At 45.8% G+C, this 13,361-nt stretch overlaps 1 protein-coding gene across 1 annotated transcript in view; it reads right to left on the minus strand.

Moving 5' to 3' along the window:
* The window catches only part of IFT122 (intraflagellar transport 122), a 70,190-nt gene that overhangs the window by 40,268 nt on the left and 16,561 nt on the right, over positions 1-13,361 (minus strand). The window contains exons 6-11 of the mRNA XM_082847661.1: positions 12,935-13,001; positions 11,848-11,994; positions 8,363-8,438; positions 1,877-2,068; positions 1,580-1,718; positions 178-380 (exon numbers count right to left, since the gene is read on the minus strand). Of these exons, the coding sequence (XP_082703787.1) occupies positions 178-380; positions 1,580-1,718; positions 1,877-2,068; positions 8,363-8,438; positions 11,848-11,994; positions 12,935-13,001 (824 nt within the window). The remainder of the gene's footprint in view (positions 1-177; positions 381-1,579; positions 1,719-1,876; positions 2,069-8,362; positions 8,439-11,847; positions 11,995-12,934; positions 13,002-13,361) is intronic.

Here is a 13,361-nt window from a genome sequence, read left to right on the forward strand (position 1 = left end):
TCTGGTAGAGTGTGACTCATCTAGATGCCAATAAAATGAAAGCAATGAATAGCCACTGAGCTTGATGGAAAGGGACTTGCTTCCTAGTGACCAATTTTAAAGCTGTGAGTTGGGTACCCCACTCTTGGAGGAAGCATGAAGTGGATGCGGCCCACCCTCCCAGCCACCGCTGCCCACCTGGCAGAGGATGATGTGGTCGGCACACACCACCAGGAGGTTACATTCGAACTTCCTAACAATCTTCTCCTTCATCCGGTACCGCATGTCCAACGAGTCATCTGAATACAACTCGTGGATGAGGATTTTCTCGGGCAGCTGGACAGCTAATCGATTTTTGTAGATGGCAATTTTCTTGACAAGCTCTTTGCATTTAATCCGAACTGTCAAAGAGAAAAACAAACAAACAAAAACCCAGCTCTACCAAGAGGTTGTTAAGTAAGGTAGAAGGCAGAGAAATTAAAAGCCACCATTTAGTTACTGCTATTGGCAATTAAAGGAGACACTCTCATCAAAATATCTTTATAGAGTGTCTAATATGTACAATCAGCTCTGCTAAACTGAGATCCAAAATTGTATACAATGTTTGTGGTCCAAAGCTTACAACTGGCTATGGAAAGTAAAATTCTTTGTGCTACCATCACTTGCTGAATATAAATCTAGTTCCTCTGCATGGCAGTAATGGCCCCTGATGATCGGGAGCCCGTCTGGGTAACGGCCTACACCTCTGGCCACTTCCCACCCCCGACCCCTGACAACAGGGAACCAAAGGTAGTTTCTGGTACACACTAGGGTCTCACACTCTTGCTACAGACCAGGTGGAGAAAATGTCCTCAGGAAGGAAACCGGGGAGCTACCCAAGTAGCTACACCCTCACCATCATAGCTGGAATCTTCAACCAGAGGTGCTGCTCCCAGATGAGGACCAGAGGATGCCACCTGAATCTGCAGGACAACCCTTGACCTGGATCCCTACCCACAGGCCCCCAGCAGTGTGCTGTGGCCAGCACATCTGGATACGAATGCACTTGAAGTCAGTGCATTTAACCAGCATGGCCACTTGGGTGGACAGAGGAGGAGACTGACTACACTAGGCCTGGAACCCTGATCTTCTGACCAAGCCTGTGCAACCCACTGTGGGCTTATCTCTGGGAGAAGGACCCGCCAGGAGGCGAGTGGACACGGAGCTGACAGAGCAGCACCCCCGAAGGGACTGTGACCAGAGAGGATACAGGTCCACAGAGACCCATGCAGGTCAGCCCCAACCCCCAGCTCTAACTTGTGATATGTTACCCTCCTTAGCCAGGGAGCCCACGTTCCCCGCAGTATTACCTGCGAAATTTTCTGAGTCTGTGCTTTTTTCTTTTTTTGTGTGTTTTGGAGAGAGGGTTTACTGCTTTCAAAGACATCTACATCCTCTCCACACCCCACCACAAAAAAAAAGCAAGAGCTGGTGGTCCAGTGTGTTTCCAAAAGACCAAGGAGAAACATTTCCTACTATTTCATTTGCCCTGTCAGGAGCCCTCTCAACCTGCCCCTCTTCCCAGTGCCTGGAGGGCAGAGGGGCCATACCTGCCTTTTACCTTTCTGCTCGGTGATCAGGTGCTGCACGATGACATCAGTCATGCTATCCCTGTAGGCATATCGGTCCTTGTAGAGTCCGTGGACTGTGCTGAAAATAAGCTGGTAGAAGGAAATGGTGCCATCCTGGCAGCCTACCACCTGCAGAGAAAGACAGTGTCAATTCCCAGCTCTCTGTGGAGAAAGTGTCGACCCTCCCGCTTGTCAGGAACGAGCGTCAATGATCTGACTGGCTAAACATGGCTGATGTTCAGTGACTTCTCTGGCAATGGCCCATCAAATGAACTCCCCCTTCTTACCACATAGTTGGAATCGGGTTTCACTTTACACGTCCACACCCAGGAGTTCTGCTCCCCAACAGTCCCGAGGCGCACTCCATCCTTGGTGAAAAGGGATACTTGCTTGTCTGACCCCCCCAGCAAAATGTACTCCCCTTTAGTAAAGTAGCTGAGGCAGCAGGGATCAAAGTTCAGTGACCGATCCTTCCCAATCTGAGGAAAGAGAACACACCAAGGGAAATCTACTTCTGAATTCATAATAATCAAAACACAATCAAGGGCTTTTCCCTCCAACTTTTAGAGGGAGCTGGGAAGATTGGAGAGAGCTGGCCAGCATTCTCCCGCGTGTGACTGATTCCATCATGAACGCAGGTCAGTCCTCTGGAGCACCCTACCTCTCCCCTCCACACAGCCAAATCCTCCAGTGTCTTCCCCAGTCCCACCCAGCTGCTCCAGGGGTGTGTCTTAGCTCCTCAGCCAATCTGCACCCGAGATGGTCTTTCTCCCATAGGCCTTCCTCCGCACATAGCCTTTACTAGGGTTCAGGACTCCCCTCAGCTTCTTTTCTTCTTCCTTTTCTTTCCTCCCTCCCTCCCTTCTTTCCTTTCTTTTTTTGTATTTCACAAGACTAAGTCCATTCAATTTTCTAAAAACTAACTTCTCTTTATAACAACCTTATTGAGGAATTTCACATACCATACAATTCACCCACTTAAAGTGTACAATTCATCGGCTTTTAATATATTTGGAGCTGTGCAACCATCATCACTAATTCTGGAACATTTCCAACACCCCAGAAAGAAACCCTGTACCTGTTAGCAGTCAATCCCCATTCCCTCCTCTTTCCACCCCCAGGCAACCACTAATCTACTTTGTGTCTATAGATTTGCCTGTTTTGGACATTTCATATAAATGGAATCATAAAATATGTGACCTTTCGTGACTGGTTCACCCTTGCTGTAGTATGTATCAGTACTTCATCCCTTTCCATTGCTGGATAATATTCCATTGTATGGATATTCCCCATTTTATTTATCCATTCATCAGTTGATGGACATTTGGGTTCTCCCTATTTTTGGCTATTATGAATAATGCTGATACGAATATTTGTGTACAAATTTTTGTGTAGACATATGTTTCCATCTTTCTTAGATACAAATACCTAGGAGTAGAATTGCTGGGTCATACAGTAACTTCATGTTTAACATTTTAGGAACTACCAGACTTTTTAAAAGTGGCTGGCTGTACCATTTTATATTCATATCAGTAGTAAATAAGGGTTCCAATTTCTCCATCCTACTGGGTGTGAACTGGTGTCTCATTGTGAATTTGACTTGCATTTCCCTGGTAGCTAATGATGTTGAACATCTTTTCATGTGCTTACTGGCCACAAGTATATCTTGCTTGAAGAAACGTCTATTCAGATCCCTTTCCCATTTTTCAATTAGGTTGTCTTATTATTGAGTTGTAGGAGTTTTTACATATTCTAGATGCAAGTCCCTTATCAGATAAGCAATTTGTAAAACTTCTCTCCCACTCTGTGCACTGTTTTTTCACTTCTGATGGCGCCCCCTCTGCTTTCAGAATGAAGGTCAAGCTCCTGAGCTCTGTTCCCAAGATCCTTCTTTCAGCCAAAATGAATTTCTTCTAGTTTCCTGAGTGGCCCATGCTCTTTCAATCCTCCATGATGACATGACATACGGGCCATTCTCCACACCACCCCAGCCCTGGCCAAGAGTGCCCTTTCCCTCTTCTTCTCTGCCAGGTGTCATCTCCTCCAGGAAGCATCCCCCAGTCTCCCTGCCCACCCAAGGCCTAATTAAGACCCATCTCCCTGTGCTGGCCTCTCCCACAGCACTTCTCTCACTGCTCTGTAATTGCACATTTAACCTGATGTCTCCCCACTAAAGTCCACGCTCCTCACTGTCACCCGGGTCCTCTGCTGTCCCTGAGTGTGCCTTCTGTGACAAAAGACTATTTTTTATTATCATTATTAAACTAATAATCACTTTACTATAGAAATAACTCTAAAATCCTTGTTTCTCCTTAACTTTTGTTCAACTTACAAATATTTGTTCAACTTACAAATATTTTCCTATTTATAAACCTAGCAAAAATAAGCAACCAGGGCTTCCCTGGTGGCGCAGTGGTTAGGAATCCGCCTGCCGATGCTGGGGACACGGATTCGAGCCCTGCTCCGGGAGGATCCCACATGCCGCGGAGCAGCTAAGCCCGTGTGCCACAACTGCTGAGCCTGCGCTCTGGAGCCTGCGAGCCACAACTGCTGTGCCCACGTGCCACAACTACTGAAGCCCGCATGCCTGGAGGCCGCGCTCTGCAACGGGGGAAGCCACCACAATGAGAAGCCCACGTACCACAACGAAGAATAGCCCCCGCTCGCTGCAACTAGAGAAGAGCCCCGCGCCCAGCAACAAAGACCCAACGCAGCGAAAAATAAAAATAAATAAATAAATTTTAAAAATAAGCAACCAACTGAAAAGGAGTCTTTCATTAAACTTTATGGAATTCAATTTTGAACAGACCATAAAATCCCTCAGTCTCATTTACAACTTAATTTCCTTAAACTAATTTAAACTGCAGTTATTAACTTAATATATTCAATTTTCCTTTTTAAGAATTTCAAATGCCTAATAATCAAAAGTTCCCCTCGTACTTACATAATGATAGTAGCTCTAATGAGAAAACTAAAAAATCGCATGAGTCATGGCACGGAAGGCGTGCAGCTTCTGGTAATGCTCACTAGTTGCCACTGGACCAACTCTCCTACAGGTAACAACTGTAAACTCTGGACCAGCTATAAACTACAACCACCTGGAGGCAGTGGAGAGCAACCGGAAGCAGAAAGAGAAGTAAGACACAAATGCATCTGGAAGAAGGGAATGGCATTAGGTGAGTTTCTCATTTTTTTAATGGCTTTTTGCCTGAGGGCAGGCACTGTCAGTGACCTGATGGATGAGCACAGAACTTGGAGAGACCACAGCAGCTTGCAATTGAGGCAGGAAATCCCAGAAAAGAAACAGATGCAGAGGGGGAGCCCCAGTCCTGCACATACACTGCTGAATATCTGGAGCCCCTTGAACTACACACGCCACGTGTGGGGCAGATGCCAAGCAGCCTAGCAAAGGCTGAAGAGACACTCCAGCTGCTGCCCACACAGGAAAGGCACAATTTAAATGTTGAGTCCAGCAAAGTGAATTACCTGCTTATGGAAAAAAAAAAAAAAAAACTACACAATAATCTTAAGAGGAACATGACAGATGTTCCCTATGCTGTATCATTCACAATGTTCAGAATATAACCCAAAATTCCAAAAAGCAGAAAAGTGTGAACCATATTCAAGAGAAAAGACAACCAATAGAGACTGACCCCAAGATGATTCAGAATTTAGAATTAGCAGATGAGAATTTAAAAATAGCTATTTTAGGGCTTCCCTGGTGGCGCAGTGGTTGAGAGTCCGCCTGCTGATGCAGGGGACGTGGGTTCGTGCCCCGGTCCAAGAAGATCCCACATGCCGCGGAGCGGCTGGGCCTGTGAGCCATGGCCGCTGGGCCTGCGCGTCTGGAGCCTGTGCTCCGCAACGGGAGAGGCCACAACAGTGAGAGGCCTGCGTACCGCAAAAAAAAAATAATAATAAATAAATAAAAAAAAATAAAAATAGCTATTTTAGGGAATTCCCTGGCGGTCCAGTGGTTAGGGCTCCGAGCTTCCACTGCAGTTGGAGGCACGGGTTCGATCCCTGGTAAGGGAACAAATATCCCGCATACCATGTGGCACAGCCAAAAAAAAAAAAGAAAAAAAAAAGCCATTATAACTATGGTCAAGAATATAAAGGAAAATATACTTGTAATGAATGAACAAATACGAAAGAAGAGCTAAATAGAAATTCTAGAGCTGAAAAATACAATAACTGAAACAAAAATTCACTGGATGGGCTTAAGAGAAATATTACAGATGACAGAAGAGTCAATGAAGTTGAAGACTGAGAAACAGAAATCCTCCAATCTCAAAATCAGAGGGAAAAAAAAGATTTAAAAAATGAACAGGGCCTCCATGACCTGGAGAACAATATCAAAAGGTCTAACATGTATAACTGGAGTCCCAAAAGGACAGGAGAGAATGGGGAAGAAAAGTTATTTGAAGAAATAATAACCAAAAAATTTTCTATATTTGGTGAAATAATAAAGACATAGATGTATAGAATCAAGAAGCTCAGTGACCTCCCCCACAATCCCAAGCCAGAAAATATAATAAATCTCTTTAACATTCCAATATTGCTTAGGTACTTAATAAAAATTTCTTTTATCTTTCAATTTAAAATTGGAAGAATAAGGGAGTTCGCTTCCACTGCCATGGGCCTGGGTTCAATCCCTGCTCGGGGAACTAAGATCCTGCAAGCTGTGCAGCATGGCCAAAAAAAACCTGGAAGAATAAAATTGATTACTAGATTATGTCTTTTAAATGGTCATCATAAGACAAATCTGATAGAGATTCTAATAGGGATTCTAGTACCAGTCTGCCTGGGTTCCAATCCAGGCTTGACCACTAACTAAACTGTGTGTCTTTGGGTAATTACTGAACCTCTCTGTGCCTCAATTTTCTTAGATGTAAAGTGGTGATAATAGTATCTACCTCATAGAGTTGTTATAAAGATTAAAAGAATTAACGTTATAAAGAGTTTATACAATGCCTGAAACTCAATAAATGTTAGCTATTGTCATTATTAAGCCAGATCCCCTTAAACATTACAAACACTTAAAATGCCAAAAGTACACATTATAACTAAGCCTAACACAAAAGTATAGATTTGATCTACTTCATCACTGTATATTTAATTCTAAATCTTCCCAGATTTAGAAGACACTTAGCTACCGAGGAAACAATTTTACTGTCCCAAACAAGTTATCTCAGCAGAGTGAGGTTGCTTATCATTCAAAAACTCAGGGCCACGACATGAGCTCTGGAGCTGCATACATGCAAGATATCTCCCATGGCCTGGCCCCCACGTTGAGCTCTTCTTTGTGGTCACTATAGCAACAAGACCCCATTCCTTCCCTGTGTAGTGTGGATTTTTGTTCCCATGAACTTCCAATACCCACACCCGATGTCCACTACACAGTAGATATGCAATAAATATTTGTTGAATGATGATGTACACACATTAAGTGGAGGAATAGATAGGGCCAGGGCTAGATGCAAGATGATAAAAATGAGGGTTTGGGGAAATCAGCCATGGGAAACTGAGAAAACACTCCTTATTTTTTCTTTACTTAATTATAAAAGAAATGACCAACAGTAAGATGAGGTAGAAGAAACGGCCCCAAAGGTAGGCTACACATAGCTGATACCTTTCCCTTCTAGCATGACATTTTTTTGAGGAGTAAGGATGTTGTTAAACAAAGGCTCCATTGAACAGGCTGTAATTCTCACCTGCTTGTATGCGGTTCAAGCCACCCCCACTACCTTCGCTCTAATCCTCAGTGTCTTCTGCCTACTAACAGATTTTCCTACTACCAGGTTCTCTCTACCTTAATCCACCCTCCATAGAAACCAGGAAATCTTCTGAAATGGGAATATGACCACGTCACTCCCTCCCTGGATCTATGGCTCCTGAATACTTACAGTAGATGATGTTCAAACTCCTTATTCTCACTAGTCAGGTCCTTTACAGTCATGTCCCCATCTTCCTTTCTAGCTCCATCTTTGTCCACAAGTCTGGGGATCCAGTCACCCTAAACAAATCACTGTCGCCTGAACTGTCACATATTTTCATTCTTCCCTGCCTTTGCAGATGCTATTTCCTCTGCCTGAAACGCCATTCCCATTGTCCTCTGCCTAGCGAACTCCTGCTTGTCCTGCTCAAAGCTCACCTCTACAAAATCTCTGGTCTCCACCAAGCAGTGCTGCCATCTTTTTTTGTGTCCCTATAGCTGTCTATCTGTACAATTCTCTCTCATGCCATGGATCACACTGCACGGGGACTGCTGGCTATCCCCACCAGCCTGTGAGCTCTCGCAGAGCAGAGGCAATGACTTACACAGCGCTATGTCAGCAGCTCCTAATAGGTGAAGGGCTGGCCTAGTGGCTGCTCATAACTGTTCACAAGGTGAATAAGTCAAATACGGGAAGGTAGGGTCATGACTAGAACCAAGACCTTACAGACCAAGCTGCGTTTCAATCCCAGGTGCCATCATTTACTAGCAGTGCGAGACCTTGGACGTGGTATTTATTTCACTGCTCGAAGTATTATCTACTCATTTCTGAAAAGTTGATCAAAGTACCTACTTCAAAAGGTTTTGTAAGAATTAAATGAGATAAAGTATGCATAGCACTGAGCACCAAAGCTGGTATCACAGTAAATGCTCAATAAACAGGAGCTAACAAAAATAATGTACAATTATTATTAATACAATCTCCAAACATGAAAATGCACTAAAACAGGCATGACCGAAATTGTTTCTCCCATCGGGTTTGTATAGAGCTACATACCTGTTTTCCACTCAGCTGGTAGAAGGAAAGTTTCTGTCCCCAATCAGCTACAGCCAGGATGTCATTATGTTCCTCTCTAATCAACAGAAGACAAAAAGGTTACGTGGGGCCATGGCCTGCTCAGGAGTGTAGCCCTCATCAGCATCTACATCTCAGTGTAGCCTGAGAGTTTAACAAACAACAGGAAAAAGAAAGCCCTGGCCAGGCTGTCAGATTGCCAAATGTTGGACAAGAGTACAGAGGCCAAAAGTTGTAATGTGGGCCTACCCATCAATCAGTCCAACGGGAAGGGACCAGGTGAGATTCAGCCCTCCCGGTATCTGTTATTTCACTGAATGCCCCACTACTCAGGTGCTCGTGGTGCCAAGACACTGCCACAATGAAGAGGTGAAACCTCTCATTTCAGTTTCCTAGGAGCAAAGCTAAGAAACAGCAAGGTTGCAGATCCAAGAGTGCTTCTCTCTTACACACTATAAAACATGGGGAGGGCATCCCTGGTGGCGCAGTGGTTGAGAGTCCACCTGCCGATACAGGGGACATGGGTTCGTGCCCCGGTCTAGGAAGATCCCACATGCCGCGGAGCGGCTGGGCCCGTGAGCCATGGCCGCTGAGCCTGCGCGTCCGGAGCCTGTGCTCCGCAACGGGAGAGGCCACAACAGTGAGAGGCCCGTGTACCGCAAAAAAAAAAAAAACATGGGGAGATGGTGGAGAGATATGTCTTCTGCACTGGGAAGGCATGGATCGTCTGATTTTTTTAATGGCCAGAGGGGAACTTGGCTTGCCTCTCCTCAAGTGGGAAATTAACACCTAAAACTAGGTTCTCTCACAGTTGGGGTTTTTGCACAGGTGAAAAGGTTGACTGGATCGAATTTAAAAAAAAAAAAGACCAACAACTGTCTTTGAAACTGAGTGCCTATCAGGATCAGTGTCTAGGAACTGGGGCTGTAGGACCAGCACAGGAGAAACTTCCTCAGCTAAGGCTGGGGATCAGCTACTCAGGAATCTACTTCAAGAGAGAGACATTCCCAGCCCTTGAGTCCTGGTCTTAATCCACCTAATGTTGCCTCCTCTTTCTTTACTAATTCCAGCTTTTTGAGCCCAGGGCCTTGCGGTCATCTGGCAGCACCATGAGATATGCAGGCAAAGCATGGTGCAGCCCTATCTGCAAAACCCAGCCAAGAGTGGCAAAATAGCACTAATTCGTAACTAAGGGAAAAAAGACAAAGATGGAGAGGGATGGAGCAGACCCACAGGTGAACTCTGTGTGAATGGCACTGAAATCCAAACACATCCAGAGGCCCAGGCTACAGTGAGCCCTCTTGGGGAGACCACATACAGCTCCGGGCCGGGTTCAGCCCCACGAGCTGGATGGGTGGTTTTCAACCTTCTTTTCCCCTTTTTTCCCCCGGCAGTGGGACTCCTTACCAAAACAAACACTTGTGCTAACAATTAAAGGGTCTGCTCTAGCTGAAGCACAGATAGGAACCTGAAACCCACCCTTTCCTCCCTTCCTTGTCCCCCACCTCCCACCTTCTTTTTCCAAGGAACCCCAGGCACCACAGAACACAGTTTGAAAAGTCCTAAGCTCGATCACTTTTGCCCAATCAGAATATCCTGGCTCCCGCACTCCAGCCTGCAGTGTTTTCCCTACAGGTAACCTCGACTGAAGAGAAGGAAGGACAGCTGGACAGCGAGGATTTGGTGTGAGGACTGTGGGTAAGATGGGGGCCTCCTCTCTGATACGTGTCCTAGCAAATACAAGGTGAGGTGCGGCGTGGAAACAGGCTAAGAAAGTGCACAGTAAGAGAAGAAGCGTTCACTGAACTCCTGGGCGGCCATGCCAAGGGCACACGAGGCAGGCACTAAAAATCATGTTTCTCAAAGGACCACTAATGTTACCGGAAAAAGTGCACTCTATGATGTTAAGTGGAAAAAAAGGAAGTACGATATGATTTGGTTCATTATATGAATACACTAAAAGCCTGAGAGGAAATACACTAAAATGCTAACAGTGGTATCCTCAGGGGATGGGGTTTTATAGAAAAGTCAAACTTTCTCCCTTAGACTTTTCAGTATTTCCTCAAGTCTCTCAAAGAAGAATTTTATAACTCACAAGTTTTGAGGGAGTGTCCCCCTTGCTGGAGGAGCTTTAACCAGCAACACCCCCACCCCCGGTCCCTTTTAGAAAGGAGCTTCGGAGCAGCACCTGCCCCAGCAGGTCTACACTGGGGGCTGGACCCTTCCAAGGAGGGTTCTCGCTCCTCGGGACACACTCACAAGTTGTCGTCCCTGGGACTGTCGTCCTCTTCCTCTGGCTCTTCCTCCTCTGCCTCACTACCCTGACTACTGTACACTGCTGACTTCAGAGTGGAAGGGATTTCCTGAAAATATCTGTTGACAATGACTTCCTCGGCATCCTCGTTCTCTCTGTTCATCCAGAAACTCTCCCATCGGCTGCAGACAGTAAGTGGTTGTTCACAATCACGTTGCCTAGAACTACACTAAAGCTTAATTTCAAAACCTGTCAAGGAGCCCCTGAACCCCGCCCAGAAGAGGACAGCAACCAGGTACACTGGGTGTGCTGCTTCTCATGAATTAAAAATGGTACCCTGAAGCCACAAAGTCATCTGTGGCCACAAAAATCAAACAGCAGGAACTCTGGGGTAGGCTAATGGCCTCTGAAGGCATTAGACATACATGGTACAGCCCTGGGCTGGACAAAATTATTCAGGAAGAAGCATAATAATCTGATGTAAGAAAAGCAATGAAATTAAACTACCTTCTAAATCAAGTAGGCACCACCTGTAAAATGACATTGGGCTGGTAAACATTAAGTTCTTTACCTTCAGAGGACTCTGTGGGGGATATTGGTGGTTTAATAATATCACAGAATTATACAAAGAGGATGTAAAGCTATTAGTCCACCATCAAAGTCACATGAGCACAGTAAGGAAAACGTGTGTAAGGTTAGAGAAGGTAGATGCCAACTGTTTGTGGAATTATAGGCTTTGGGGACATTTATACTTAATTTTGATGTTTTTTTGACAAGGGCAGCAAAATAGGCTCATGAAAAAGTAAAAAAGGCTCATGAAAAAGCACATCTTCTGCTCAGACTTGGAGGGAAGAACTAAAAGGTGGAAAAGACCAAAATAAAGCCACAGCAGAGAGGTGAGCTCTCGATTCCTAAGGAAATGGCTCTCCTGTGTCACATGCGTACATACTCTCTCTCCCTCTCTCTCTCACGCACACACACACTGAACTGGTCTAGATAGCTCATCTGCTCAGCTAAATTTCTGGGATTCATTCCAAAACTCAAGATGGGCTCTTTAAAAATTCCATTCACATGGAATAGGTTCCAAAACAGATCAGTCAAATGGGGTGAGAAGCCTCTGAATCATGGAGCCCTCGGGGGAAAGAACTCAGCCCGCTGAGAAGGCCTTCTCCACAGAGTTTCCGTCCTAGGAGGAGGACAGCTGTGCGGTCACCTTGAAGGGCTCCAGCAGATGGACCACAGCGGGGAGAGGGAGCCCCCTGGCCGCTCAATCTTCACCTTCTCCTCCCCGTTTCTGTTCCGTATGCTGATGACCCCGCTGAACATCCCCAGAGCCAGGTACTGACCGTCATTTGTCCAGCTGTTCAAACAACCAACAATGGGCATGGGGAGGGGAAAGGAACACAGAGAAAGTCAAAGTTGCAAGGATGATACCTTGGTTGAAACAATCTGATGAGGCAGCAATGGCTGGGCTCATCCTGACCCTGATGTAAAAATCAGAGGGCCAGACTGAGAGTCCCATTTCCTCCTGGAGTGGAGGGTGAGATGTGAAGGTGGGAGCACCTTCTTGGTGCCCATAGTCTCTGTCTGCACTGCCACGACGGCCCTCAGCTTTGCCTGCATTGCGGGGTCAACCTCCATTCCCCGCTCGCCATTTCAACCTCCTCCCACTTCCAGTGCACCTGAAGAACAGAATCTGCGTCTTGGTTGTTGCTAGCCTCTAGAACAGGTGCCTAACAAATGCTGAATGGAAAGAAAGGCTACACTCAGAAGCTGCGCAGCAAGACCAGCCGCCATTTGAGAGCGTCTACCGTGTGCAGGCACCGCGCTGCTTGCTTTAAACTCATTAGCTCGTGTACATTTCACAACAGCCCCATCAAGTCAGCATCTTAATCCCCATTTGTCAAATAAGGAACCTCCTGAGGTCACAGAGCCTGTCAGCCACTGAATGTGGATTCGAATCCAGATCTAATATCAAAGCCCGAGCTTTCTCCAGCGCATGTGCTGCCTGCACCAGGACAGCCTCAGGTCCCCAGAGCCTCCCCTGAGCACAGCTTGAGGCTGCGGAGGCCTGCTGCTGGACAACTGCTCAAAAGCAACCTGCAGTTCTCTTTTGCTTGCCGATCAAAAGCACAGGTTCTTCCCATCAAGGAGACCACGAGAAAAGAAAAGAGGAAACATGGGGCCCAAACCAACTAGGTAGCACAAGACCTTCTCTACTGTGTGAACTAACCAGACTTTGAGAGTCTGTTTGAAGAGCGGGGAACAAAAAACTACCTTCAGAGCTGCCCTTAACTTACCTGCAGCAGGTGATCTTGCTGCTAGATTTGTGCTTAGAGACAGACTTCTGTTCAGGAGACCATAAGCCTTCAACACAAAATAATATAAAAGAAGAGAGGTTGGTTGGAACATTACTCAGCAACAAAAAGGAACAAACTATTGATACACACTACAATTTAGATGGATCTCCAGGGTTTTATGCCGAGTTTAAAAAGCCAGTCTCAAAAGGTCATATGCTATATGATTCCATCTTATATAAAGATGGGGAACAGATGAATGGTTACCAGGTACAAGGGGTTAGTGCTAACAGGAGATGGGGGAGATGAGGGTAAAGGAGTATCTTTGTGGTGATGGTAATCTACACAGGGGATGAAATGACAGAACTATGTACACACATTGTGCCAGGCCCCACCTCCTGATTTTGATACCGTACAACAGTTACATAAG

The sequence above is a fragment of the Leucopleurus acutus genome, assembly GCF_964270905.1.
Source record: "Leucopleurus acutus genome assembly, chromosome: 10".
NCBI classification, from domain to species: Eukaryota; Metazoa; Chordata; class Mammalia; order Artiodactyla; family Delphinidae; genus Leucopleurus; species Leucopleurus acutus.